At 43.7% G+C, this 27,550-nt stretch overlaps 1 protein-coding gene across 1 annotated transcript; it reads left to right on the top strand.

Moving 5' to 3' along the window:
* Positions 1-10,419: 10,419 nt before the first annotated feature.
* LOC130478024 (zinc finger protein ZFP2-like) lies at positions 10,420-27,485 on the top strand. The gene is made up of 6 exons (XM_056850175.1): positions 10,420-10,527; positions 10,692-10,740; positions 15,594-16,097; positions 16,584-17,228; positions 25,963-26,123; positions 27,411-27,485. Exons 1-6 carry the CDS (start codon positions 10,420-10,422, stop codon positions 27,483-27,485), a joined length of 1,542 nt encoding a protein of 513 aa, XP_056706153.1.
* The last annotated feature ends 65 nt before the right edge of the window (positions 27,486-27,550 follow it).

Here is a 27,550-nt window from a genome sequence, read left to right as displayed (position 1 = left end):
ACAGTGATTAGCCTAAACCATATCCATAATGAGTCCTCAGGCCAAGAGCAGACTGTAAATTGAGCCCTTAGTGAAAAGCCTGGGTCAAGAGAAGCCTCTTCAAGGCACCAGGAGGCCAAGAGAGAAAAGGGAGAGGGTGGCCTGCTAGTCTGGAGCTGTTAATCTGGAGTGATGCTTTGAGAGGAAACACCTAAAGCTGGAGAAAGACTCAGGCCCCTTTCAAACTACCCTTATAATCCATTTGAGCAGCTGGTTTCTAACAGATTTTTTTGTGTCATTTCAGACACAACCATTTTGGTTCCCAGATACTAAAGGGATATATAAAAAAAAAACTTTTTCAGATGTTGTGTCCCATTGGCATCCTGGGGCTTAGTGATATTTTTGTAAACTGCTTGGAGTAGTGCCAGCATGGTGTGGTGGATAAGAGTGGTGGACTCTAATCTGGAGAACCGGCTTTGATTCCCCACTCCTACACATGAAGCCTGCTGGGTGGCCGTGGGCTAGTCACAGTTCTCTGAACTCTTTCAGCTCCACCTACCTCACAAGGTCTTTGTTGTGGGGAGAGGAAGGGAAGGTGATTGTAAGCTGATCTGAGACTCCTTTTGGTAGAAAAAATTAGGGTATGAAAACCAACTCTTCTTTCTCGCATTTTCAGTTCTTCCTTGTGCTTTGCATTCTCTGCAGTATGCTGCTGAAAATTTCTGGACTGCTTGTTCCCTGCCTTTTTTAGCAGCACATTTTTTCTGCTTTTTCTTCTAAGATTAGTGATATAATGCTGTAGTGCTATAACACCAGCATTCTGATACATTTGGATTGCTAGGTTGTTATGGCGCAATAGTACTAATCTTAGAAGTTGCAAAAAATAAAGCCAAAAAAGAATGTGCCACTAAAAAAGGTAGCCAAAAAAGAGCAGCACTTAATGTGCAGTGAAACCTTGATTACTGGAACACCTGTTTTGGACTTTGAAACTCTGATTGGTCTCAGTCTTGTCAGGTAACATCTGGATTTAGCAAACCAATGCTTGAAAACATGCTTAGGTTAGTGATTCAACTTTTTACTAGTTTATCCTTGCTGTTCTCTGCTCTTATATTGCATTTTTTCTGTCCATCTCTTTAATAAATACTCAGTCTGAATCCAGAACTTTAGTCTTCATTGGTGACACCTAGTAGCACCTTAAAGACTAACAAAAATATTTTCTGGCAGGGTATGCGCTTTCGTGAGCCACAGCTCACGAAAGGGCATACCCTGCCAGAAAATATTTTTGTTAGTCTTTAAGGTGCTATTAGACTCTTGCTCTTTTCTACAACTGCAGATAGACTAACACGGCTACCCACTGTGAATTAGTGACACCTGTAAGGAAGAAGCCATTGAGCAACCCGGCCTTGAGAGTTTCACCCCCCAGGGAATCACAGCTGAGATAGTTTTTGAGAACACGTGGAACTAATGAGGAGGCAGGAAGCCAAGGTCAGCGGTTAAGTGAAAAGGGAGGTTGCTCCAGGGGGGAGGGAGCTTGGTTCGGGAGTTTGATTGTTCTACAGCGACTAATAGGAGGAATAAGACCAGCTCTGCGTTGTAAGTAGAGTAGATTTCTAGTTGCTTTGAGTTTGTTATTTTCCTTTTAATTGCCTGTAACAGATATGAGAGCCTGTTTTCTCTTTTGCTCTCAGAAAGCAATAAAATTGTTTATATTATTTAAGCAAAGGTGTGAGTCTCGTCCCTGTGTGACTCTTCCCTGCCCAGAACGAACCAGACTTCTCCTGTTGAGAAGAGACTAGAACCTTACTTGGTGGCAGCAGACTGGGCTAGGCATTGAGTCACGGCAGGTCGGGTCTTGCATCGATGCTTAACAGGCAATAAAGTGAAGATAGACTAGCTGTGATATTAGAGATATAGAACAGCGATGTCCGTGGATTTTCCTGAGCCAAAAGTATATGATATGGATCCAGTACTATCTTCTGTGAGCCCAAGAGAATTTTTCCAGGAGGAAGGACCCCTTCGGAGGCATTCCTGTGAAGATTTATGGGACCCTAGCTTGGCCTCAACGGAATATAAGGACATGGTCGATTCCCTGAGAAAGAGAGCCATGCGTGCGGAGGCAGACTCTAATTCTTGGCAGTTGGAATTACAAATTAGAAATGGGACACTTGGGAGGGTCTTCGCTGACGCGGAAGCCAAGCGGATTGGCAGCCTGTCCAGAATAACCATCAGAAAGTCCTCTGCTACTTAGAAAAGTGTAGTTTATTTTACAGTGCAAAGATATAATACAGATACTTCTTTCACACACTCCGCTCATAGCATCCCGCGTAGAACTGAGGTTTCCCTTCAATATATACACCTGGTGGTTGCAGCCACCAATCACAGTAGATACCCAATTACCCTGGCATTGCTACTGCATTACATCAGCCACCTGGCTCTAACTGAATCAGGCCAGTTTTCTCTAGCTCCCCAGGTACTTTCCAGGCTGATTACATCATCCTTAGATCTCACTGATCTATCCTGCCCTGTCAAACGAATCTGACAGACTTGTAATCTTGATATTCGCTGCTCCAGTTGCAAGCTCAGTCCCAAGAACAACGGGTAGTCTCGGCAATAAACCCTTTTGGAGACCCTCAGGGGGCCACACAACCACCAGTTAGTGCTGCAACAGGTACATCTGCTCAGTCGGCTCCGGTTGCACCAGCTCAACCGGTGGACCCAGTACAGCAGCTGTGTGCCCTGATGACTCAGTTTCTGGGGCAGAGTGGACAGCAAATGAATTTCATGCAAAACCATCTAATACAAAATCAGGATGATAGATGGACAAGAATAAAATTTCCCCAGCTGAGACTGGGTGATGATGTGGCATCCTTTTTTGCTTTGTTTGAGGCTACAGCCCAGGACTATCATTTGCCAGATGCAGAATGCATGGGAGCTTTGCGAAGGTGCTTGCATGGGGAGGTCATGGAACCTTTAGCACAGCTGACACCCCAGCAAGCAAGGGACTATCAATATTTTAAGTATCTGGCTCTCCAGCAGTTCAGTTTTTCATCTCAGCAACTTCGATGACAATTTCGCACTGCAGCGCTGTTGCCAAAGGAATCTTACAGCTCCTTTGTTAGCAGGGTGCAAAGAATGTGTCTACGCTGGATTGAACCTGCACGAGCTTCTACTTTTCAAGAGTTGCTAGAATTGATAGTGCGGGAGCAAATCTATCAAGTCATTCCACGTTGAGGCCAGGCGAGGGTCCCATAAATCTTCACAGGAATGCCTCCGAAGGGGTCCTTCCTCCTGGAAAAATTCTCTCGGGCTCACAGAAGAAATGCTCAAGGACGGACTGTTTGATGATTTGTTTGAACACTTTTCCTGGTATAGAAGTCAAGCTGATGGGTCGGTAGTTACCTGGTAGATGTTAAGAACTATGTTAGCAGTTGTGAAATTTGCCAAAAGATTGGATATGCTTCTGATCACATAAGAGTTCCCTTAGGATAAATTCCAATAACTCAGACTCCTTTTTCTGAAGTTCAAATTGATATTCAGGGACCCTTTGTGCCCACCAAGGCTGGAAAGAGATTTGTTTTGGTGATTATCGCTAGAACAACGTGCTTTCCAGTCGCCACAGCCTTGGTGAAATGCTGATGCAACTAATGTGGCTAAAGCTATGTTAGAATTCTGCTCCTCCTATGGGTTTCCGCAGGTAGTCACATCAGATCGTGGGGCTGTTTTTGTAAGTAAGTTAATGCAGAAGTTGTATGAAATAGCAGGGGTGACCCAGAAGCTGAGTACAGCTTATCACCCCCAGTCTCATGGGCAGGTTGAGAAGTGTGTGTGTGGGGGGTACCCTTACACGTATGATGAAGGCATTCTGTACAGAACATCACAGAAACTGGGATGGATTGCTACCAATGTTAGTAAGTGCCTACAGGGAAACCGTACATCCCTCTCTGGGAGGGTATTGTCCGAATGAGCTTGTGTTTGGCAGAAAGTTGCCTGGAGTCCTAGAGTTGCTAAAAGGGAACTGGGAGGGAGTGTGGACCTCAGAAATGCCACAGTCAGTCTCAGATTACTTTGCAAACTTACAAAAGACCTTGCAAAGTGTAAGGCAAATAGCTCACAGGGCCATGATAGAAGCAAGACAAAAATAGAAGCACTATTTCGACAGGACTACAACACGTAGACAATTACAGGAGGGAGATCTTGCTTTGATGTTGAAATCCGAAGGGGTGGGGAAATTAGATTTACAGTGGAGTAGGCCATTTAAGGTAGTAAAAAATTGTGGAGATGGAAATTATCAACTGGAGGACCCTGAAAGGGGATTGGTCCTTGTTCATATCAACCGATTAAAAAAGTTTATCAGACCCGAGGTCCAGCAAATGTCAGTGGAAGTATGGCCTGAGGAAGATTTTGATATCCCTGACTTACTGTTAGAGGCTGGGAAGAGTGAAGGACTGGCAGAAATTCCTATTACTGAGAGCTTAACAGATAAACAGCGTGTACAGCTGTTGGAGATGTTACAAGATTTTGAAGAAGTGTTCACTAACTGTCCTGGGAGAACTGAGTTATTCATGATTTAGATACTGGAGAGCATCCACCAGTCAGGTGCAATCCTTATCTAGTAAGAGGGCCAATGCGAGAGATGGTGAAACAGGAGATACAAAAAATGCTTGAGGTGGGTGTTATTGAGCCCAGTACATCTGAATGGAGCAGCAACCTAGTGATTGTTCCTAAAAAGACTGCATAAAGGAGAGCCACCACAGTATCGATTGTGTGTGGATTTTAGAAAATTAAATCAACTGTGCAAAACAGACCAATATCCATCACCAAATATAGATGAGGTTTTAGAGAGAATTGCCAATGCTTGCTACATTACGAATTTAGATCTTACATCTGGATTTTAGCAGGTGCCTCTGACAGAAAGAGCTAAAGACAGAACATCCTTTTCTTGCTTTATGGGACAATTTTGCTTTATTGTACTCCCCTTTGGAATCAATTCAGCTAGTAAGGTGTTCCAGAGGTTAATGGACAAAGTATTGCAAGGGTTAGATTTCGCAGGTAGCTATCAAGATGATATTGCAGTAATAAGTTCATCACAGCTGCAGCACCTGAACCATCTAAAGGTGGTACTGCAAAGAATTCAGGATGCAGGACTAACTATCAAACTTTCAAAATGCCAAATTGCTAATAACCCAGTTGCATATTTAGGACATCAGATTGGGGGTGGAAAAATTTCACCACAGGCGGTAAAGGTTGAGGCCATTGTTAATTGGCCAGCTCCAGTTACCAAGAAGCAGGTACTAAGATTTTTGGGAGCATGTGGATTTTATAGAGGATTTATCCCTAATTTTTCACATCTTGCCACGCCTCTTACCAATTTGTGTACAAAAAAAATGTATCGGCGAGAGTACCCTGGACAGCTGAATGTCAGAAAGCCTTTGATATACTTAAGGAGAGATTTACTCAGGCTCCTATACTTAAACCAACTGATTATTCCCAAAAAATTATTGTATGAACTGATGCCAGCCGTTATGCACTGGGAGTGGTCCTGTTGCATAAAGGGGAGGATGAGTGCCTCCATCTGGTGATATGCTTGAGTTGTAAACTACTTCCTAGAGAGCAAAGGTACAGTGTCATCGAACAGGAAGCACTGGGAGGGGTCTGGGGTCTAAACAAACTGAAGACCTACCTAAGAGGTGCACATATTCAGCTGGATCATAGCCCACTTGTCTTCATTCATAGAATGAAAGACTCGAATGATAGAATCCTAAGATGGGCTCTGTCTCTTCAAGATCTGTCATTCAACATTGTTCGTATTAGAGCACTGGTTCCCAACCGGGGGTCCGCGAGAACTAAATTAAGGTCCGCGAAACAAAGTTATAAACCCATAATAAATTAATATTTTCAATTAAAAGTTCTCTATTATAAAAATATATATTCAAATATTATTCTAAGTTTAATGTTTAACTAACAGTTATGATTAAAGTTTATTTTCAAATTCTCTGAATTTTTATTTTGAACCTTGGGGTCCCTGCACCGAACAAAAACGTCCTAGTGGTCCCTGGTCAAAAAAAGGTTGGGAACCAGTGTATTAGAGGAAAGGAAAGGAAAATGTTTTGGCTGCTTCCCTTACCAGATGTTATGCAGAAGTGGAGTGAGGGCAGGAACAGGGGTTGGTTTGGGTTCATATCTTGGATTGGACACATTTTACAAGGATTTGGTTTTAAGAAATTAAATAATACTTATGATATTTTATTATAGAGCTGGAAATGTTACAGGCAGATCCCAATATAGGTTTATTCTCAGAAAGGAGATGGGGTACCACTCTCTTTCTGCGAGGGAGGGTGTAAGGAAGAAGCCATTGAGCAACCCGGCCTCGAGAGTTTCACCCCCCAGGGAATCACAGCTGAGATAGTTTTAAGAACACGTGGAACTAATGAGGAGGCAGGAAGCCAAGGTTGGTGGTTGTGAAAAGGGAGATTGCTCCAGGGGGGAGGGAGCTAATAGTAAGGAGGGATAACACCAGCTCTGCGTTGTAAGTAGAGTAGATTTCTAGTTGCTTTGAGTTTGTTCTTTTCCTTTTAATTGCCTGTAACGGGTATGAGAGCCTGTTTTCTCTTTTGTTCTCTCAGAAAGCCATACACTTGTTTGTATTATTTACCTTTTTCCTTTCCTTTTATCCCTTAGAAGCTCCTTGATCAATTGATCTTGAGCAGCATATATCTAGTGTTGGAGGGAAATAAGGACTGAAACAAATCTTGCCACTGACAATGTAGCCTTGGGGTCCCTATCACTTAGTAAAAAAGGCATTATGTCAGTCACAGAGGCATTGGATTTGTATGTTAAAAGGGGGGAAATATAGTGCGATCGAAGATCCTCGTAAAAGCGGCCTTCCAAAAGGGCATGGGCTAATGAGTCAATAGAGCCAGAAGAGCAAGGGCAGATCCTGTCTGAGTATGGTATATTCAGAAATCTGCCCTGCATTACCATAGAAGGGTTAGCATTCAATCTAGCCAAGCAAAAAGCCCTACAGAGACGAGGAGTTGTTAGATAATATGTATAGGCAGGCAGACCACGTGGAGGGGGTATTCCAAAGAACTGGGATAAACAGACGCGACGAGCACGAAAAGTAGGGCTGTTATAATCAAGCTCTTTAATGCGCTTTTTAATTTTGGCAAAAGCTTCCGTTTTCCCAAGATCTGATAACATATCCTGCGAGAAGCCCAACAACGCCAGTTTCTCATCTAAGATTTTTTGCCATGAGGATTTAAAAGGGTCATGCTTCAGAGTAGCTAGGAACCCCTCAGTGCTAAAACACAGTTTAAGGTGTAGTTTAAAGGCGGCCAACCACGCCCTAGCTTCAAGTGACATTTGGCCAAACTCGGAACGAAGAGTGTTATTTAAGCAAAGGTGTGAGTCTCTTCCCTGCCCAGAACGAACCAGACTTCTCGCGTTGAGAAGAGACTAGAACCTGACAACACCTTCCAGAGTGAAATTTTCTCCCCAACTTGCAAGTGTCCTAACTTGCAGGGTTGACTTCTTGATCAGAGATACAGGAGAGTGTGTGACTGCGGTGCAGATAGTCTGGACACTCTGCATCATGCGAGATTTGAATACAACGAGAACTAGAATACAACTAGAAATATTTGCTTTGCTCTAAAATATAGTTCAAGGGGGGGACATCTCTTTTATTAGAAGATAATAGTAGACCTATCACGCTTTCAGTTGTGAGATTTTATGCCCTTGTGATTGATTTTTTTGCAGCTGTTCAGATGTGGTCTAGTTTTTTTATAGATATTAACAATCTGCTAAAAACTAATAAATGAAGAAACAGTAAGAGGGAGAGAGAGAGACATGGGCGGGAGACTTGGTCCCTTGGTCTCTGACTGGCAGGTTAATAAAGGGGCTGGCTGGGTCTGCAGATGCCTCCTCCGGCAGGGCGGAGCTGGGGCAGCAGGTCCCTTTGGGCCCTGGGCGCAGAAGCCACCCAAGGGTTAAAGGGAAGGCGCCTCCATTCCTAGAGCGGCGACAACAAAGACGACCGCCTGACTTGGAGCGGTCACTTCCGGTTCCATTGTGCCCCCTTGAGTGGGGGAGTGCGGTTGGGGGGGCGGAAGAGGAAAGCCAGGAGGGACTTCGCAAAAGAACTGGTAAGCAATAAGAGACTGTGTCCTTTGCAAAAGCCCTCCCTTGTTTTGACGGTGCAATAGCCCGGGAGGGGGGTGCATTTGGGGGGTGGGGGTCTGTGTTGCAAAGACTCCTGCAAAATACTCCCCCATAGTGAAGCGATTCCAGTTCCTTGACCAGATCAACCGGGGGTGGGGGGCTGCATTCCCCCCCAAGGGGTGGGGGTTTCCCCCCTTGCTCTCTGGGAGCTCCTCTTGGCTGGAGGCAGAGCTGAGCCCTCCCTGGGATCCGGTCTCTGCACCTCCTGGGCTTTCGGCTGAGGGTCGCCAGCTGTGGGCTGGGAAAGACCTGGGGAAGAATTGGGAGGGGGAGGGCTGGATTTGGGGAGGGGCCTCAGCAGGGCGCCCCCCTCCGCAGCACCCATTTGGTCCAGGGAAACTAAGAACATAAGAAAAGCCCTGCTGGATCAGACCCAGGCCCATCAAGTCCAGCAGTCTGTTCACACAGTGGCCAACCAGGTGCCTCTAGGAAGCCCACAGACAAGACGACTGCAGCAGCACCGTCCTGCCTGTGCTCCACAGCACCTAATATAATAGGCATGCTCCTCTGATACTGGAGAGAATAGGGATGCAGCATGACTAGTATCTATTTTATCTAATAGCAGTGAATATGTCCACTCCCCTCTTAAAGCCTTCCAAGTTGGCAACCATCACCATATCTTGGGGCTATGCGTTGTGTGAAAAAATACTTCCTTTTATCTGTTTTGAATCTCTCACCCTCCAGCTTCAGCAGATGACCCCGCGTTCTAGTATTATGGGAGAGGGAGAAAAGCCTCTCCCTGTCCACTCTCTCCAAACCATGCATAATTTTACAGACCTCTATCATGTCTCCCCTCAGCTGCCTTCTTTCCAAGCTAAACAGCCCTAAGTGTTTTAACCGCTCCTCATAGGACAGTTGCTCATGTCCCCTGATCATTTTGGTTAAAATGTAAGAAGAAGAAAACCTGCAGGCCTTTTGGGACCAAGCCTGCTCCCACATTAACTCCAGGCTGAAGGAAAGGATCAGAACAAAATGCCCAAAGAGAACAGATTTCGCTAGTTTTCAGACAGTAGTTGAATAAGAGTTGCCAACCTCCAGGTGGTACCAGGTGGTACCTGGAGATCTCCCACTGTTACAGTTGATCCCCAAAGGACAAGATCAGTTTGAGGGCTTCCTAGAACTTCTGCCAGGAAACCTTATTTTCTGGGTGACTTCTGTGGTTGGCCTTTTATCAAGCAGTGGGTGACCATTTAAGAAACTGCTTTGCTTTGATCTCTGGAAGGCGGAAGGTCAGAAAAAATGGGAACCTTAAAAAAAATAAAGACGCAAAGCAGGTTCAAGAGGTCAGCAGCAGCCCACAGAGCCTGAATTAGTGAGGACTCCTTAGGTCCTCACTAATTCAGGCTCTGTGGGCTGCTGCTGGCCTCTTGAACCTGCTTTGCGTCTTTATTTAATTTTTTAAAATCTCATGTATACCCGGTTTTCTCTCCAGTGGGGGCCCAAAGTGGCCTGCCATGTTCTCCCCTTCTCCACTTTCTCCTCACAAGACTCCTCTAAGATACGTCAGCCTGAGAGTGTGTGACTGGCCCAAGGTCACCTAGGTAGCTTTTATGGTGGCGGGGGGGATTCGAACCTGCATCTCCCAGACCTAATCTGACACTCTAACCGCTGCACTACTTGCTCCCTCCTGCTCTTTAGTCACTCACTTCGATGTTTGTCTATCGTAGCAATATCAAACAGGAGTTCGGAAGACTAACACCCATGATTTTTTCAGCTTTCGTGAATCAGAGCTCATTTCTTCAGATGTAGATGTCTCGTGTGTGTGTGTTTTTGTGTGTATAAAATCTCAATGCAAAAATCAGTCTTGCCTTCTAAAGAGGTCACAAATGTGGCACGTGTCTTTATAGAAGAATCTGGCAGCGGAGGCAGGTGATCTGATAGTCCAGGTGGAGGTTCTTTGGAGTGGAAGGGAGGATGAGGAGCGAGCCAGACTCAGCAGTTCCTGAATCAAGAAAAGGCCTTGATGCCACTGAGGCTGAGAGCAGAGCGGAGATGTGCGAAGGAGCCGTGCAGAAGAGCCTGGGAGACAACAACCTCCTCCCTCGAGATGTGCGTCGGCAGCAGTTCAGGCACTTCTGCTATGAGGATGCCCAGGGGCCTCGAGAGGTTTGCACCCGACTCCACCATCTTTGTCACCGGTGGCTGAAGCCAGAAAGGCACAGCAAGAAGGAGATGCTGGACCTGGTGATCCTGGAGCAATTCCTGTCCATCCTGCCCCCACCCATGGAGAGGTGGGTCAAGGAATGCGGGCCGGAGACTAGTTCCCAGGCGGTGGCCCTAGCAGAAGGTTTCCTTCTGAGCCAGGCAGAGGACAAGAATTGGGACCAGCAGGTGAGAATTTTCCATCTAGTTAGTGTGCGGAACCATAGGATTAGATCAAAGATCCCCTCGAAATCGACAGGGATTGTCACAACTCTTTGGAAAACCCCTTTGCATGTTTTCCTCTTCCTTTTTGCACCAGCCTCCCCTTTCACTGATCCCCACTTCTGTTTCAGGGGCAGGAGAGGATGGTGGAGGAGTGTTACCACAGAGCAGCTTTGCCAGGTAAGGTGAAAATGGGTCTCATTCCCACTGGATGGCCTCCTTGACCGTAGGCGGGTTGCTCTGATGGCCCTCCCAGTCCTGGGTGGGAAAGATGCTCCACTCCACCCTCTCAGTTTAGAAATTTTGATTGTGAAAGTAGAAACCAAGAATTACCGTAATTTAAAATCACTGCAGGAGAATTGGACAAACACAGTAAGGGAGTTGAAGACAGAAATGTCTCCAAACTCAAATGATGCTAAATAATGTCAAAATTGGGGAAATAGTGCATTGGGCCAATAGAAAGAGCTACGAAGTCATAAGCTTTCAAGAGCTCTTATGCCGTAGTAACTTCCAATACTTTAAAGTCAAGAGCTTTTTGCTACCCAGTTATCGACAAACCTGAGAAGGATGGTGGTGGAAGGGGGTCAAACTATGTTGTATCTAAGTGGGTGTTCAATGCCGGAGTGGGTGAAATTCTATCAAGAAATTATCTTGGATCATTCTGTAAATACCCATGTTTGGCAGTTTGACATCCCTGGTCTCCTCATTCTTAGTAAATATGATATTCTGTTGTTATTATTATCAATAATTATCAATTGAGAGCCAGCGTGATGTAATGGTAAAGAGCAGTGGACTCTAATCTGGAGATCCGGGTTTGAGTCCCTACTCCTCCACGTGAGTGGTGAACCGGGTTGATTTCCCCTCCGCTACACATGAAGCCGGCTCGGTGACCTTGGGATAGTCACAGTTCTCTTAGAGCTCTCTCAGCCTCACCTACCTCACAAGGTGTCTGTTGTGGGGAGAGGAAGGGAACATAAGAAAAGCCGTGCTGGATCAGACCTCTTTTTCAGCCAGCTCACAATCCATAAGAGGACTTGTCCTCTTATCCCATGACTATGAAGTTTGCTTCGCAGTATTTGGTGGGGGACTTTGTCAAAAGCCTTTTGGAAATCCAAATACACAGTGTCCACAGGCTCATTCCTGTGGAAAGAGATTATAAACTGGTATGACCTAACTCAGTTTCTCAGGCCTTGCAAGACACCAGGTTTCACCAGGGTTGCTGTTAAGCAAAGTGACGATTCTATACTAAGGCGGGCCATTCATTCTGACCACTTCCTGAACCCACCCTGGCTTTCTTCTGCTAGCCTCCTCATCAGTCACTATATTACATCATTCTTAGCCAGACTTTGTTATCCGGTTTGTGTGGTTTATTTCGACCCCTGTTTTGTTGTAAAAAAATTAATAAATGTATTTTAATCCATTTTTACACGTTGAAATCTGAGATATGGAGCTGTCATCAGACAGGTTTTCTAAATTTGGGGTTTTGAAATTGCATTATATTTTTATTTGTATTATTTAATTTTATATTGGCATTAGTGTGCAGGTTTATGTATTGATGTTTTTGCTTGATGGTGAACTACCCTGAGCCTTATTTTGGCAGGGAAAGAGCGGGATAGAAATCTAATAATAAACTATAATAAATGAAATTATTAATAATACTAACACTATTTTCATTTCTACTCTGCCTTTCTAACTGTTAGTCTGTCACTAGTAGTAGAAAAGAGCAGGAGTCCAGTAGCACCTTCACAAAATCTCTGGCAGGGCATGAGCTTTCGTGAACCACAGCTCAATTCTTCAGATATAGCTAGAATGTGAGTCCATCTATCCTTAAGGACAGCTTGGTGTAGTGGTTAAGAGCGGTGGTTTGGAGCGGTGGAGTCTGATCTGGAGAACCAGGTTTGATTCCCCACTCCTCGACATGAGCAGCAGAGGCTAATCTGGTGAACTAGATTTGTTTCCCCACTCCTACACACAAAGCCAGCTGGGTGACCTTGGGCAAGTCATGGTCTCTCACCTCACTCACCTCACAGGGTGTCTATTGTGGGGAGGGGAAGGTGATTACAAGCTGGTTTGAGTGCCTTAAGTGGTAGAGAAAGTCAGCATATAAAAACCTCTTCTTCTTAAGTAGAGACGAGTGAATTAGACACACAATGGCAATGTAAATGTAAAAAGCTAGTAAATGACATTAGCAGGCATGATTGGATTAGGTGTGACATGCAGAGAGGTTGTAGGCATGGAGAACTCAGCATTGGTAATGAGACAGGAATCCCAGAAATAAAATTTAAAAAGATTGTGTGTGTGTTAAGTGCTGGCAGGATTAGATTTGGCAAAAGTGTGGAGGCAAAAAAGTATGCGAAATAAGGATGCAGGGACAGTTGTGATCATGAGCCAAGAGAGGGAAATTCTAATCCCCACACCAAGGAAGTATAATGCAAAGAACTTGGAAAGTATAGACCGCCTTCCATTGACCTTCTCATCCTTCCAGGTGATGGCATAAAGCCAATGATACCTTGTTTGCCATCTCTTTGTGATGGAGAAGAAACAACTTCCGTGCTGCCAGATCAGGTAAGTGTGGACCTCTGGATCATGCCCTCGGGTGTCTCCCCACACCCTCCCTAGGCCGGAGAGAATTTCTCTCTATCTCTTTTCCCTTGGCTGCTCTCTGTGCTGCTCACTGGGTAGAAAAGGAAAACATCTGATGAAGGTTTGAACCCTGAAATGAAACATCTAAGTATAGTCCTTTTGGAATGCTCCTAAGAAGGGGAAAAGTTGTTACATTATCTGTGATGGCAGAGGAGTTTCTTCTTTCTCTTTCCAGGGTCTGAGGACATTTGAGGAGGTGTCTGTTAATTTCACTGAGGAGGAGTGGGCTCTGCTGGATCCAGATCAAAGAAGGCTTCACAAGGAAGTCATGGAGGACAATTATCAGAATGTGGCCTCTCATTTCCCTGGATTCAGACATGCTGAAGGTAAAAACCATTCCTTCAAAGAAGGATCCCAGCTCTGACCTGAATGGCCCCGGCTAGCCTGATCTCAACAGCTAAGGAGGGTCATTCCAGTTGGGTACTTGGATGGGAGACCACCAAGAAATTCCAAGGTCTCTATGCAGAGGAAGGCTATGGCAAACCACCTCTGTCCGTCTCTTGCCTTGAAAACCCTACAGGATTGCCATAAGCTGGCTGTGACTTGACAGTGGGGCGGACGGGAAGATAGGATGAATTGGGGCCCTTCAGCTACGTTCATTCCTGTTATACCAGTGTAGGCTTAGGCATGGCTCCAAATTCAGTAAAATGAGGTGGCAGAGCCCTGAGGTAACAAATAAAAAAACCCACAGGATTTCATCAGGTGAAGTTTGGTTTTATGTCCTGATGAGCTTCACTTGCTGAATTCCTGCCTCTGAGGCTTCTCTGGAATTCAGTTCAGCAGGTGCACTTTTCCCATTCTAAATTGGAGGGAAAGGGTGGCTCTGTCTATGCTCGAGTCTGGTTTAATACCTGTATATTTCTTAGAGTTGGAATATCTGGTAGTTACTGGTTTGTTTCTTTCTCCTGTAGAAGGGCTTCAGCTTCTCCAACCTGATTCCATGTCCCAAGTGGAAGAAGCAGGAGATCCACTTGTCCTAGACGCAGAGGAAACAGAGAGATCAACAGGTATCTTCCTGCTTGTATGGTGGAAGCGGGTAGGACTTCTCTTGGGCTAAATTTCACCAGTTAGGGAACGGTGGAATTTTCAAGAGGCAACAGTCTGAGAATGGCCAGGAAAGCTTTCTCAAGAAGGAAAGCCAAGTTAAAACCAGAACAAAATGCTGGCTGGTTTGTACCTAAGATTGGCACGAAATATTTATTGGGAGCTCTGCTTGAATACACATTAATTTATTTCTATGCTACCTGTTCACAGACTTGCTCAAGTTGGTGAAAAACTCAAAATAATAGCATAAAATAGTAAATACTGTCAATCAGTTTAAAAATCCAGGGTCACAGGAGTGTAAAAAAAGCTACCATCTTGCCTCAAAAATTTCCTGAGAACGCTCCTCAAATTTAAAGAAGATCCTAAAACAGCTAAAATGATAAGCCCCCAAGTTAAAGCCTGGTTGGAAAAGAAAATTTTCACCTGGCTAGGTCAGCTCCAGACAAGTTTCAAGGGAGGGACATTCCCCAGATGAGGGGCCAACACTGGAAATGCCCAATCTCCAGTCACCACCTGCCTCAGCTCTGCAGGGCGGGCTACAGAACACAAGGCTTAGGAGGCTGAACTTTTCGTGAGCTGGAGACTACTGTGAGCTTTATGAGTTTGAAGCTCAAATTGGGTCTCCATAGTTCAGGTGTAAAGCTTTGCTCCAAACTCTCTGTCCGGTGAACGCAGTCAGTTCTGTGTTCAATTACAGAGATTTGCTAGAGTCCCTCTAGTCCTGCCTCCTGTTTCACACATTGGTCAACTAGAGTCCCTGGAAGTTTCACAAATAAGAGGAGACACTCCAAAGCCTCCCTCTTCAGAGAGACACTGCTTCTAAACATGGAGGTTCCACTGGGCTACCGTGTCTCAGCTGAAACTACCCTCCAAGGAAGCATCGACAGCTGATTAAGGCATGGCAGAATTTGTCTCTCCTTTAAGTGATTCCTGTTCATTCGTTATGAAGAGCAGTTAATGGCCTTCTTTACTTGATTTTGCTTTTCCTTGAAGGTCTTACCAGGCATTTCTCTTTATTGCAGTGGCTGATGGTCCCCAGAAAAAGCCCGAGGGTGAACCACAACACCTTCTGCTTGACGGAAAACAACAGAAAAGAAATGCTGGAACAAAAAGGAAGAGGGGGAATGAATGCTCTGCTTCTCAGGCTGCTAAACCCCAGGTGTTTGATACACACTGGAGAATCCACAGAGGGGAGAAACCTGATAAATGCTTGGATCGTAGAAGGAGCTCTGCTTGGAAGGGAGATGGTACTGGCCATCAAGGTATCCACACTGGAGAAAAACCGAATAAATGCTTGCAGTGCGGAAAGGGCTTTGCTCGGAGTTCAGAGCTTACTATCCATCAAGGTATTCACAAGGGGGAGAAACCGTATAACTGCTTGCTTTGTGGAAAGAGCTTTGCTAAGAGTTCATATCTTACTGTCCACCAACGAATCCACACAGGGGAGAAACCTTTTAAATGCTTCCAGTGTGAAAAAAGCTTTGCTTCAAATTCAGACCTTACTATCCATAAGCGTATCCACACGGGGGAGAAACCTTATAAATGCTTGCAGTGTGGAAAGAGCTTTGCTCGGAGTTCACACCTTACTAGACATCAGCATATCCACACTGGGGAGAAACCTTATAAATGCTTGCGGTGTAAAAAGGGCTTTGTTCGGAGTTCAGAGCTTACTATCCATCAGCGTATCCACACGGGGGAGAAACCTTATAAATGTGTGCAGTGTGGAAAGAGCTTTGCTCAGAGTTCACAGCTTACTGTCCATCAGCGTATCCACACTGGGGAGAAACCTTATAAATGCATGCAGTGTGGAAAGAGCTTTGCTGGGAGTTCACAGCTTACTATTCATCACCGTAGCCACACTGGGGAGAAACCTTATAAATGCATGCAGTGTGGAAAGAGCTTTACTTGGAGTTCACAGCTTACTATTCATCAGCGTATCCACACTGGGGAGAAACCTTATAAATGCATGCAGTGTGGAAAGAGCTTTGCTGGGAGTTCACAGTTTACTATTCATCAGCTTATCCACACTGGGGAGAAACCTTATAAATGCTTGGAGTGTGGAAAGAGCTTTCCTCGGAGTTCACAGCTTACCATTCATCAGCGTATCCACACTGGGGAGAAAACTTATAAATGCTTGGAGTGTGGAAAGAGCTTTGTGTGGTGTTCAGAGCTTACTAGACATCAGCGTATCCACAGTGGGGAGAAACCTTATAAATGCTTGGAGTGTGGAAAGAGCCTTGTTTGGCGTTCAGACCTTACTAAACATCAGCGTATCCACAGTGGTGAGAAACCGTATAAATGCTTGGAGTGTGGAAAGAGCTTTGTGTGGTGTTCAGAGCTTACTAGACATCAGCGTATCCACAGTGGGGAGAAACCTTATAAATGCTTGCAGTGTGGAAAGAGCTTTGCTCAGAGTTCACAGCTTACCATTCATCAGCGTATCCACAGTGGTGAGAAACCTTATAAATGCTTGGAGTGTGGAAAGAGCTTTGTTTGGCGTTCAGAGCTTACTAGACATCAGCGTATTCACAGTGGGGAGAAACCTTATAAATGCATGAAGTGTGGAAAGAGCTTTGTTTGGCGTTCAGAGCTTACTGTCCATCAGCCTATCCACACGGGGGAGAAACCTTATAAATGCTTGCAGTGTGGAAAGGGCTTTGCTCAGAGTTCAAAGCTTACTGTCCATCAGCGTATCCACACGGGTGAGAAACCTTATAAATGCTTGCAGTGTGGAAAGAGGTTTGCTCAGAATGCACATCTTATTGTCCATCAACGTATCCACACTGGTGAGAAACCTTACAAATGCTTGCAGTGTGGAAAGAGCTTTGCTCAGAGTGCACACCTTACTATCCATCAGCGTATCCACACTGGGGAGAAACCTTATAAGTGTTTGCAATGTGGAAAGAGCTTTGCTTCAAGTTCAGAGCTTTCTGTTCATAAGCGTATCCACACTGGGAAGAATCCTTATAAATGCTCGCAGTGTAGAAAGAGCTTTGCTCAGAGTGCACACCTTACTATCCATCAGCGTATCCACACTGGGGAGAAACTTCCAGCGGGACATGAGCGAAGAGCTGATCAGAGGCTCCAGTCTGCTCTCAGTACCTAGTCGGCTAGGAGGGGGATCTGGGATCAGACACCCGCCGGGGGCAAGGGAACAATTTCCCGAACCTCCCCTCATCGAGGTCCGCGAGTCTTGGGCACCGCTGGGAAGAAGCGACTCCAAGTGAAGCTGGTTTCGTGTCGGGCTTCGCTCGAGCCGACTCGTGCCCACCATCTTTTTTCCCTCCCCACCTTAACTATTCTTTAACTTTCCCCACAAAAGATTTGGACACAGTGGGAGACATTTCGGACGGGCCACAACTAGCCTGTTGCAATCAAACCAACCCAGAAGACATTTTCCAGGAGCTTCGAACACCAGAGAACCGCAATTAAAATCGGGACCGAACAAAGGGGCAAGTAAATACTACCAACCAGTATTTTAAAGAGGCGAAAAGGGAGGTGGAAATACTTACGGAGGGCAGCAAACGGGCAGAAAAAATAAAGGGGATTTCCCTAGCCGAAATCTGGGCAAATACGCCTAAGTAACTCCACTTTCACTTTTAAAGCTGCGGCCGCGGTCCACAAAGCCCACGGACAAAATATTTGCCTTACTCATTTATTGAACTAACTTCAAAGTAGTATTTTAATGTCTCTGACCTTATCCGCGAGGGTCTGAAGTAAATCCCCGGCCCTGAACAAGAAAATTTGGCTGGCTGCCAGATGGACGCCATCGTGTTTACCTCCAGTTCCGGTTTCTTCAAGGAAGATAATAGAGTAGAGGATAGAGGAGGCAAAATCTAACCAGATGACAACAGTGACATCTAGTGGATTTTACAAAAATTACTATTTGCTATCAAGCAAATCTAATCCTGTCCAATTAAAATCCAATTTTAACCAATTAATTTCAGGAACAATATAATAACATGAATTAATTATAATAACAAATTTAACAATATTAATTAATTTTTGTACTTAATTTTTTTAGTATTGATCTTATCTTAAACTGTATACCTATTGAATTGACAAACAGAATTGAAACCGATGCATTGAATTAATCAATTGATCTCATTGTGAAATAATTATGTTTTAAATTATCTACTTGAAACTGACTGATGTATTCATTTGTGGTTTTAATCTGATTGATTGCTTGATTACATAGTTCATAAGTTTAAAATATTTGAAAATTGTGATCACGAAATTTGAAAGAAGGCCAAATGTATTTTTATTATGAAAAAGACTTTGCCATCACTGAAAGAAGAACCCAAAGAAATTGTTCCAGTTGAATCAATAGAAACTAAAGAAGACGACTAAACGTAAGGCCACAATTTCAATTTTATCATCTAGCTTTCAAATTTTTTTGCAACATGCAGAGATGCCAAAGCACAAAAAGACAACAGGAGATGAAGAAGATACCCAATTAGATGACCTCAAAAATTTGATAATACAGTTGAGCGTAGAAAATGCTAAGAAATTAGAAGAGAGCCAAAAAAGACTACAAGAATAATTCCAACAGAGTTTGCAAGAAAGTCATCAGAAACTTCAAGACACTTTACAAGAATCGTTAACGAGAATTGAGAAGAAAATAGATGACAACACCAAGGAAATAAAGTCACTCCAAAGCAGAAAAAATAAGATCGAAGAGGAACAATAGCAACAAACTATAACTTTGAACTTACTTGAAGACAAACACAACTTCACAGAAGAAAGATTTGATCATCAAGACATAATCAACAGAGAACAGAATCTCAAATTTAGAGGTTTGGAGATAAATTTGGGTTAACGGACTTAGAATCAGAATTACAACTTCTACTTCAAGACACCTATGACTTAAAAGAAGAATTTCTTCAGATAGAAAATTTTTTCAGAATAAATTCGGCTTACTCTACCAGATACAATATTCCCAGAGATATTTTAGTCAAGTTTACCCATCAAAGAACCAGAGATCAGATTCTACGTTTACAAAGAGAGCAACGTCTTCAACACGAAGGGAAAGACATCTTGGTTTTAGCTGATCTACCACCAGCAGTGATCCAAAAGAGGAAGCAGTTTGATGAATTGAGAGCGGCTTTACACAAATGCAATATTACATTTCGTTGGATTGTTCCTTATGCACTAGATATTTCTCTACCAGAAGGAAGAATAATAATAAAGAATAGAGAAGAAGCAGATCATCTTCTAGCAGAATTGGAAGTAAAGGATAGAAGGAGTGGAACTAGCAGAAATTCCCGTACTAGTACCAAATCTGCAGCTGACTATTCCCCAAGAGACAAGAAGATATGAACTAAGAGACTCTCTTCTGGGTTTAGCACAAGCTGAACCTGGAACGCCACAACCAGAAAAAAAACAAGTGAACGCCTTCATAGACGCAGTCAAGCCGTTTGTCTCATCAGAGACTCTGTTAGAAATTGAAAAAGAGGAACAAAGACAAGCAGAAATACTAGCCTCTGGAGGAACAATACCGGAAGAAGGAGAAACTTCAGAAGAATTCAAACTAGATGAGGCGGTGAGTAAAGGTTGAAATGGATAACAAAGATATTGTGAGTCAATGTTAATGGACTTAATTCTCCTGCTAAAAGAAAGAAAATATTTCATAAGTTGATAAAAGAAAACTGACATAATTTGTATTCAAGAAACCCACGTCAAGGACACATGGGAAATTTCTAGAATGTAAGAAATTGGGGAAAGTATACTTTTCATCATCTATGAAGAAAAAGGGAGTTGCAATTTATATTAAAGGCAACAAATTAACAGTGATAGACATCTTAAATGACAAAAGCGGAAGATATCAGATTGTTATGACACAAGGAGCAAATGGAAGAATTACAACAATTGCAAACATACATGCTCCAAACCACTCAAAAGAAAAATTCTTTATCAAGTTCTTCAGAGATTTGGCGGACATTCATCAAGGAGAAATATTAATCATTGGAGATATGAACGGTGTATTAGATTCAAAGCTTGACAAATCTTCAAAATCAAAAGGGAGCCAATTACCTAAAATAGTTTTTCAGTTTATGAATGACTGGAGTTTGATGGACGTCTGGAGGTTTAAACATCCAAAAGATAGCGACTATACCTTTTTCTCCAACAGGCATAATAATTCTTACTCCAGAATTGATTTGTGTTTAGCATCAAAGACTTTGTTGAATTTCATACAGGAAGTTTCAATTTGACCTTCAACCTATGCAGATCATAATTCATTGCAACTGAAGTTTTGGCAAGACAGGAAAGGCCTAAGAAGGTGGCGCATGAACAGTACCATACTGTTGAGAAAAAATATTGCTGAACAGTTCCAGGAAAAAATCAAGGAATTTTTTGTCATAAATTCTACTTCAGAGCAAGATCTGGACTTAGTTTGGGAAGCAAGTAAAGTGTATGTGAGAGGAAGACTGATAGCAATTACATCAAAAATAAAGAAATTTCAAAGAACACAATTAGAACAACTAAATAAACAACTCCAACAATTGGAAGAAGATCACAAGAAATCACGCAAGAAACAAACAATGGTAAAGGTTCAAGAGATAAAACACAAAATCAACGAGATTAAAGTAGAAGAAATGCCGAAGAAATTGAAATTTGCCAAACAAAAATATTTAACATTCAAACAAACCAGGAAGATTATTATCCAATATCTTAAAAAAGAAATATGAAAAAAGAATATTAGCTGTTCTCAAGAATGTCCAAATGTCGAACAAAGAAGACATCCAAGAGGATTTCCTGAACTATTACAAAAAACTCTTTCAAAATAATGACACACAACAAATTGATATAGATGAATATATACAAACTGCATGTTTAAATAAATTTTCGGATGATGACCATCACTACTTAAATCAACTCATTACAACCCAAGAAATATCAGGTGCCATCAGAAAACTGAAACCAGACAAGGCTCCAGGCCTGGACAGACTTGCTCCTAAATACTACAAATTGATGGAACATACTCTGACTCCACATTTGCAGAAGATTTTTAATAAAGTACTACAAGAGGGTAAAATACCAGATTCCTGGAAAGAAGCTCACATTTCTTTAATTCCTAAAGATGTACGAGAATATTACTTGCCAAAAGCCTACAGACCGATTTCTTTACTAAATGTGGATTATAAAATAATGGCAGCAATATTGACTGAAAGATTGAAGAGACACATTTCAAGAATAGTACATTCCGACCAAACTGGATTTATGCCTAAAAGACAATTGAAGGATAATTAAGGAGCAGTCTTGGCTGCAATTCACTATATCAAAACACACAAAAAGAAAGCAGCAATGCTATTTTTAGATGCAGAGAAAGCATTCGACAACGTCTCATGGACTTTTCTCAAACAGACACTGAAACATCTAGACTGCGGAACACAGTTTATGAATGCAATAAATGCCATTTATTCAACACAAAAATCGAGATTGCTTATAAACGGTATGTTAACAGCACAATTTGATATTGAAAAAGGCACAAGACAAGGCTGTCCATTATCACCTTTGTTATTTAACTTGGCTATGGAAGTTTTAGCAAACAAAATAAGAAAAACAACAACTTCAAGGACTAAAATTTGAAGACCAGGAATATAAAATCAGAAGTTACGCAGACGACATAGTATTGATGTGTCAACAACCCCAAAAATCTATAGAATCATTCATCAAATCAATCTTTTTAGCTATTATGCCGGATACAAACTGAATAAACACAAAACCAACTTATTGACATTTAATCTACTTCCAGAAGAAAAAAAGGAAATTCATGATGCTTTACAATGTGAAATGCCTAACAAAAAAGCCTGAAATATTTGGGAATACAAATTCCGACGGGATCAGAAACATTATTTGACTTGAACTATAAAGTACTTTGGAAAAAAATAGAAGAAGGTCTTGAAAGATGGAAAAGACTTTTAATATCTTGGCTCGGTCAAATTGCGGTAATTAAAATGAACATCTTACCAAGAATAAATTTCCTTTTTTTGACATTACCAATTGGAATTCCAAAGTCTACTTTTGAAAAGTGGCAAAGAATTATTAATAAATTCATTTGGAACGGGAAAAAACCAAGCAGAAGATTCTCGGTGCTTCAAGATGAAAAGAAGAGAGGTAGACTCGCGGTACCCAACCCGAAAATTTATCATCAAGCAGCAGCGTTAGTTGCAATCACGGAATGGATAAAAAAAACAGAAGACCGGTCGATAAGACTTGAGAAATCATGTTTAGACAGATTTAGACGGATTTAGAATGATTTCACCATTGGTTGTGGCTAGAAAAGAAAATACAATTCCAGAAGATAAGGCACAAGAAAACCTGACGTTCCAGATACTCAGAAAATGGCAAGAATTGAAAGAAATTGTCAGCCCATCTCCGCCAGAGATGATGTCCCCCACAGAGGCATACTGGGACTGGAAAACTAGGCAGAAATTTGACCTCTTGACTTATAAAGATCTAGTTAATAAGGCAACATTAAAACCTTTCAAGACTTAACTGCTGAAAATATCAAAATATCATGGTTTCCATATATGCAAACAACTCGCGCACTAAAAACTGAATATCTTCAGAAGGGGAAACCAAGAGAGCCAACTGAATTTGAATCCATAATAAGCAAAACTCAGGATCATTTACTATCTAAAATTTACAAAATGTTATTGGCATTAGAAACAGCCTCAGAACAAATAAAAGTTTGTATGGTGAAATGGATGCAGAACTTTGGTGAAATGGTACCTTTGCAGACTTGGGAAAAAATGTGGCAACAAGGCATAAAATTTATGAGCTCCCAAACAATAAGAGAAAATTGGTATAAGATGTTTTATAGATGGCATTTTGCACCTAAAGATCTAAAAAAAATTATAAATCAAATCAAGCTAATTGCTGGAAATGCTCAGAAACCCAGGGTACATTTTTTCATCAGTGGTGGAGTTGTAAAAAGGCACAAAATTTTTGGAAGGACATATATGGAGAAATGCAAGAGATATTGCACTTAAATTTTGATTTCCAACCTAAATACTTACTGTTAGGAATGACTCCAACACAAATAAACTCCATAAACAAAGAACTTTTTCTGTATGGAGTGACAGCTGCAAGAACATTGTATGCACAATACTGGAAAGATAAAAGGACACAATAATTAGAACAATGGATTACAAAAATGCATGAATATGCGGACATGGCAAGACTTTGCAATTGGACGAAGGAGAAACCACCAGATGAACATTAACAAAAGTGGCAAGCATTCTATGACAGATACGCTGTTAGTTAAAGATACAACAAGACAACTGGCCTGCTCTAGTCACTCCAGACGCTGACTAGTCTATGCACGCCTGAAGATGATGGGACTTCAGTTAGAATTAGACAAAGAAATAAGATGGTAATATAATAGCTAAGTTCTTACTAATTATGATATAGAATATTGATTAACAAGAAGATCTAGAATGGTAAATATTAGACTACGGTAGATAATGAAATATGAATATAATGAAATGATGAAAATGGTGTGGACCCGTTCCGAATGTCAACCATGTATAATATATCATAATTGTTCCCATACCCTTTTTCCTTTCCTACTTTGTATTAAAAATCTAATAAAATATATTTTTAAAAAAAGAAAAAAAGAAAGAGCTTTGCTCGGAGATCACAGTTTAATGCCCATCAGCGTATCCACGCTGGGGAGAAACCTTATAAATGCTTGCGGTGAGGAAAGTTCTTTGCTCAGAATTAACACCCATCGATGAACAGCGCTTGCATTGTGGAAAGAGTTACCTCAGAGTGACAGGCTAATTGTGAATTAATCCACACTAGAGGAGGAGCCATATCATCGCTTGGAATGTGGAAGGAACCATATGAATCATAAGGAACCATATGAAATTTGCCAGTTTTACAAGATCTTCAGCCTCCAGCCCAACCTTGCCAGGCATCATAACATAGAAAGTCTGGGTAAGATTTGATTGGTCAATTAGACTCCTGCCAATGCATCTCATTGGGCAGAAAGAAAGATCCTTCATTCTCCTCTTAGCCTTGTGTAGACTACACTTCTCTTTGGGCCACCTCTTGATTGTGGGGGACCAGATTGGCTGGAACACCTGTTTTGGACTTTGAAACGCTGAGAGGACTCAGCATTGTCAAGAGATCTCTTCTGATTTATTGCAGCAATGGAAGCTCAAGAAGCCAAAGTCTATATTGAGTTAGAAATAATCTCTAGCCTCCAGTTAAGAGAAAACAACTTCCAATTACAGACTTAAACCCATTTAAAAGATCAAAATAAGTTTAACTTGCAGAGAGTTGTAGCCGGCACATCTTATCTCAATGCCATCTTCAAGGGGACTCAGTCATGCCAGCTTAACATCTGGATTTAGAAAACCTATGCTTGTAAATGTGCTTAGGTTAGTGATTTAGCTTGTTATTAGTTTATCCTTGCTGTTCACTGCTCTTATATTGTCTATTTCTGCACATCCCTTTAATAAATGCTATTCACTGTATTTTGTAGTGTTCCTGGGTTGGGGGGCTTCAATCTGAATCCAGTACTTTAGCCTTCTATTGGTGACACCTTCCAGAGTAATTTTTTTTTGGCCTCAACTTGCAAGTGTCCTGCCTTGCAGGGTTGACATCTTGATCTTAGACAGGGGACGGTTGCAGACTTTGTCCTTTGGTCTCTGTCTGGTGGGTTAGTAAAGGGGCTGGTGGTAGCCTTACCTTGGGGTTGTGAGGATTCACACCTCAGCACTTTGCGGTTCTGTTTCTGATCAGCCGGTCACCCCTCAGGAGACACCTTTAGAGTCTTTGACACCTTCTGTATGCCAAGGAGATGCCACAGACCCAGGTGTGTGGGAGCGCAGGAATGGAGGACTCCCAACCTGCTCTCTGCTATACGCCACCGGATGAGTGATGGCAATCCCAGGCCACAGCCAGTTGCACCAGACTGTACTAGAAAAGACCCCTGACCAACAGGATTTCTTCAGTCAACGGCAGGGTTAGAAACAGTTGAGAGGAACCTTGAAGGTCATCTAGTCCAGCCCTCAGGTCAATGCAGGGGCAGTCAGCTACAGAGCATCCTCAGGAGGGCTCCCAACCAGACTCTGACCAGACGTAGATGCCCTTAGCTTCCACAGGGTTGCCACATAAGCGCTCCAGTTGTACCCCAACGATATGCCCAGAAGAACCTGTGGGGAGGGAAGAACTGGACCCACAGACCACGAAGCCTGACTCGCTCCCGTGCTATCTGGGGAGTTGGAAGGAGCCGTGAAGGTCATCTAGTCCAGCCTCCAGGTCAGTTCAGCCGTAGTCAGCTTGCAAAGCATTCTCGGGAGGGCTCCCAGCTGTAGTCTGAAGCTGCTTCGCTCCCTGAGGGTGGCTTCATCAGCCTTTCAGTGGGGCCCAGGGAACAACAGGGCTGGGGAACAGCTGAGGGCAGCAGGGAACAACAGACGGGGAAGCTGGACTCCCCCCAGGCGCATCAGGGGGAGGTCGCACCCCTCACCTCACCCACCACACCACTCAGACCAAACTCTCCTCTGAGGTCCAGGGAGGGAGGGAGGGAGGGAGCCAGTGCGGGATCGCTGAATGTGGCGCCACTCCTTTGTCTCGGATGGGAAAGGCCTTCTTGGACTATGTGGCTCATGCAGCCTCTGGCCGGGCTCACTGGCTGGAGCCACGTGTCTATACAGATAGAGCCTTTCCCAGGCGCTGGCTGGGCTGCTCCCTTCCCAGGGTCGCCCCTTGGAGGCCAGGATGGGCAGCAGCAGCAGCTGGGGGTGGGGGTGGGCAAGGGGCTCCAGCCCCGCCTTCCCTGGGCCACCGCTTGCAAGGGAGTGATGGGGCTGGCTGGGCCCACAGATGCCGCCTCCGGCAGGGCGGAGCTGGGCGAGAAGGTCCCTTTGGGCCCTGGGCGCAGAAGCCACCCAAGGGTTAAGGGGAAGGCGCCTCCGCTCCTAGAGCGGCGTCAACAAAGAAGCCCGCCTGACTTGGAGCAGTCACTTCCGGTTCCATTGTGCCCCCCCATGAGTGGGGGAGTGCGGTTGGGCGGGGGGCGGAAGAGGAAAGCCAGGAGGGACTTTGCAAAAGAACTGGTAAGCAATAAGAGACTATTTCCTTTGCAAAATCCTTCCCTGGTTTTGACAGTGGAATAGCCCGGGGGGGGGTGCATTTGGGGGTGGGTGTCTGTGTTGCAAAAACTCCTGCAAAATACTCCCCCATAGTGAAGCGATTCCAGTTCCTTGACCAGATCAACCAGGGGTGGGGGGGGCTCCATTCCCCCCCAAGGGGTGGGGTTTTCCCCCCTTGCTCTCTGGGAGCTCCTTCCCCTTGGCTGGAGGCAGAGCTGAGCCCTCCCTGGGATCCGGTCTCTGCACCTCCTGGGCTTTCGGCTGAGGGTCGCCAGCTGTGGGCTGGGAAAGACCTGGGGAAGAATTGGGAGGGGGAGGGCTGGATTTGGGGAGGGGCCTCAGCAGGGCGCCCCCCGCCGCAGCACCCATTTGCTCCAGGGAAACGGATCTGGGCCCTCTGGAGATCAGCTGTCACAGTGGGAGATCTCCAGGTACCGCCTGGAGGTTGGCAACCCCTATTCAACTCCTGTCTGAAAACTAGCCAAATCTGTTCTCTTTGGGCATTTTGTTCGGACCCGTTCCTTCAGAACAAAATGCTCACAAAAGGCCTGCAGCTTTTCCTCCTCTTGTTGCTTTGTCTTTTTACACCGGCCAGGAAATCTTATTTTCTGGGTGACTTCTGTGGCTGGCCTTTATAGTTTAGCAACACTTTTATCAAGCTGCGGGTGACTTTTTAGAAAGTCTTTTGCTTTGATCTCTGGAAGGCGGAAGGTCAGAAAAAATGGGAACCTGAGGAGTCCTCACTAATTCAGGCTCTGTGGGCTGCTGCTGCTTTCTTGCGCTTCCTCTTCATCTGTATTTAATGTTTTAAAATCTCATTTACAGCCTGCTTTTCTCCCCAGTGGGGGTCCAAAGTGGCCTCTGCCATGTTCTCCCCTTCTCCACTTTCTCCTCACAAGACTCCTGTAAGATGTGTCAGCCTGAGAGTGTGTGACTGGCCCAAGGTCACCCAGGTAGCTTTTATGGCAACGGGGGCGGGGATTCAAACCTGCATCTCCCAGACCTAATCTGACATTCTAACCACTGCACTACTTGCTCTCTCCTGCTCTTTAGTCGCTCATTTCGGTGTCTGTCTATCATAGCAATATTAAACAGGAGTTTGGAACACTATTCTTTCAGCTTTCGTGAATCAGAGCTCACTTCTTCAGATGTAGATGTCACACGTGTGTGTGTTTTTGTGTGTATAAAATCTC

The sequence above is a fragment of the Euleptes europaea genome, chromosome 1 (assembly GCF_029931775.1).
Source record: "Euleptes europaea isolate rEulEur1 chromosome 1, rEulEur1.hap1, whole genome shotgun sequence".
Taxonomy (NCBI): domain Eukaryota; kingdom Metazoa; phylum Chordata; class Lepidosauria; order Squamata; family Sphaerodactylidae; genus Euleptes; species Euleptes europaea.
The sequence above is the reverse complement of the archived record's forward strand: the minus strand, read 5'-3'. Positions and strand labels throughout refer to the sequence as shown.

Excerpts from the sequence above, each read along its gene's own strand:
- LOC130478024 (XM_056850175.1), top strand. The coding sequence starts at position 10,420 with ATGGAGAGGTGGGTCAAGGAATGCGGGCCGGAGACTAGTTCCCAGGCG. Across the intron at positions 10,528-10,691 it reads ACAAGAATTGGGACCAGCAG|GGGCAGGAGAGGATGGTGGA; the intron begins GTGAGAATTTTC and ends CTTCTGTTTCAG. Across the intron at positions 26,124-27,410 it reads GGGCGGAGCTGGGCGAGAAG|TCGCTCATTTCGGTGTCTGT; the intron begins GTCCCTTTGGGC and ends CCTGCTCTTTAG.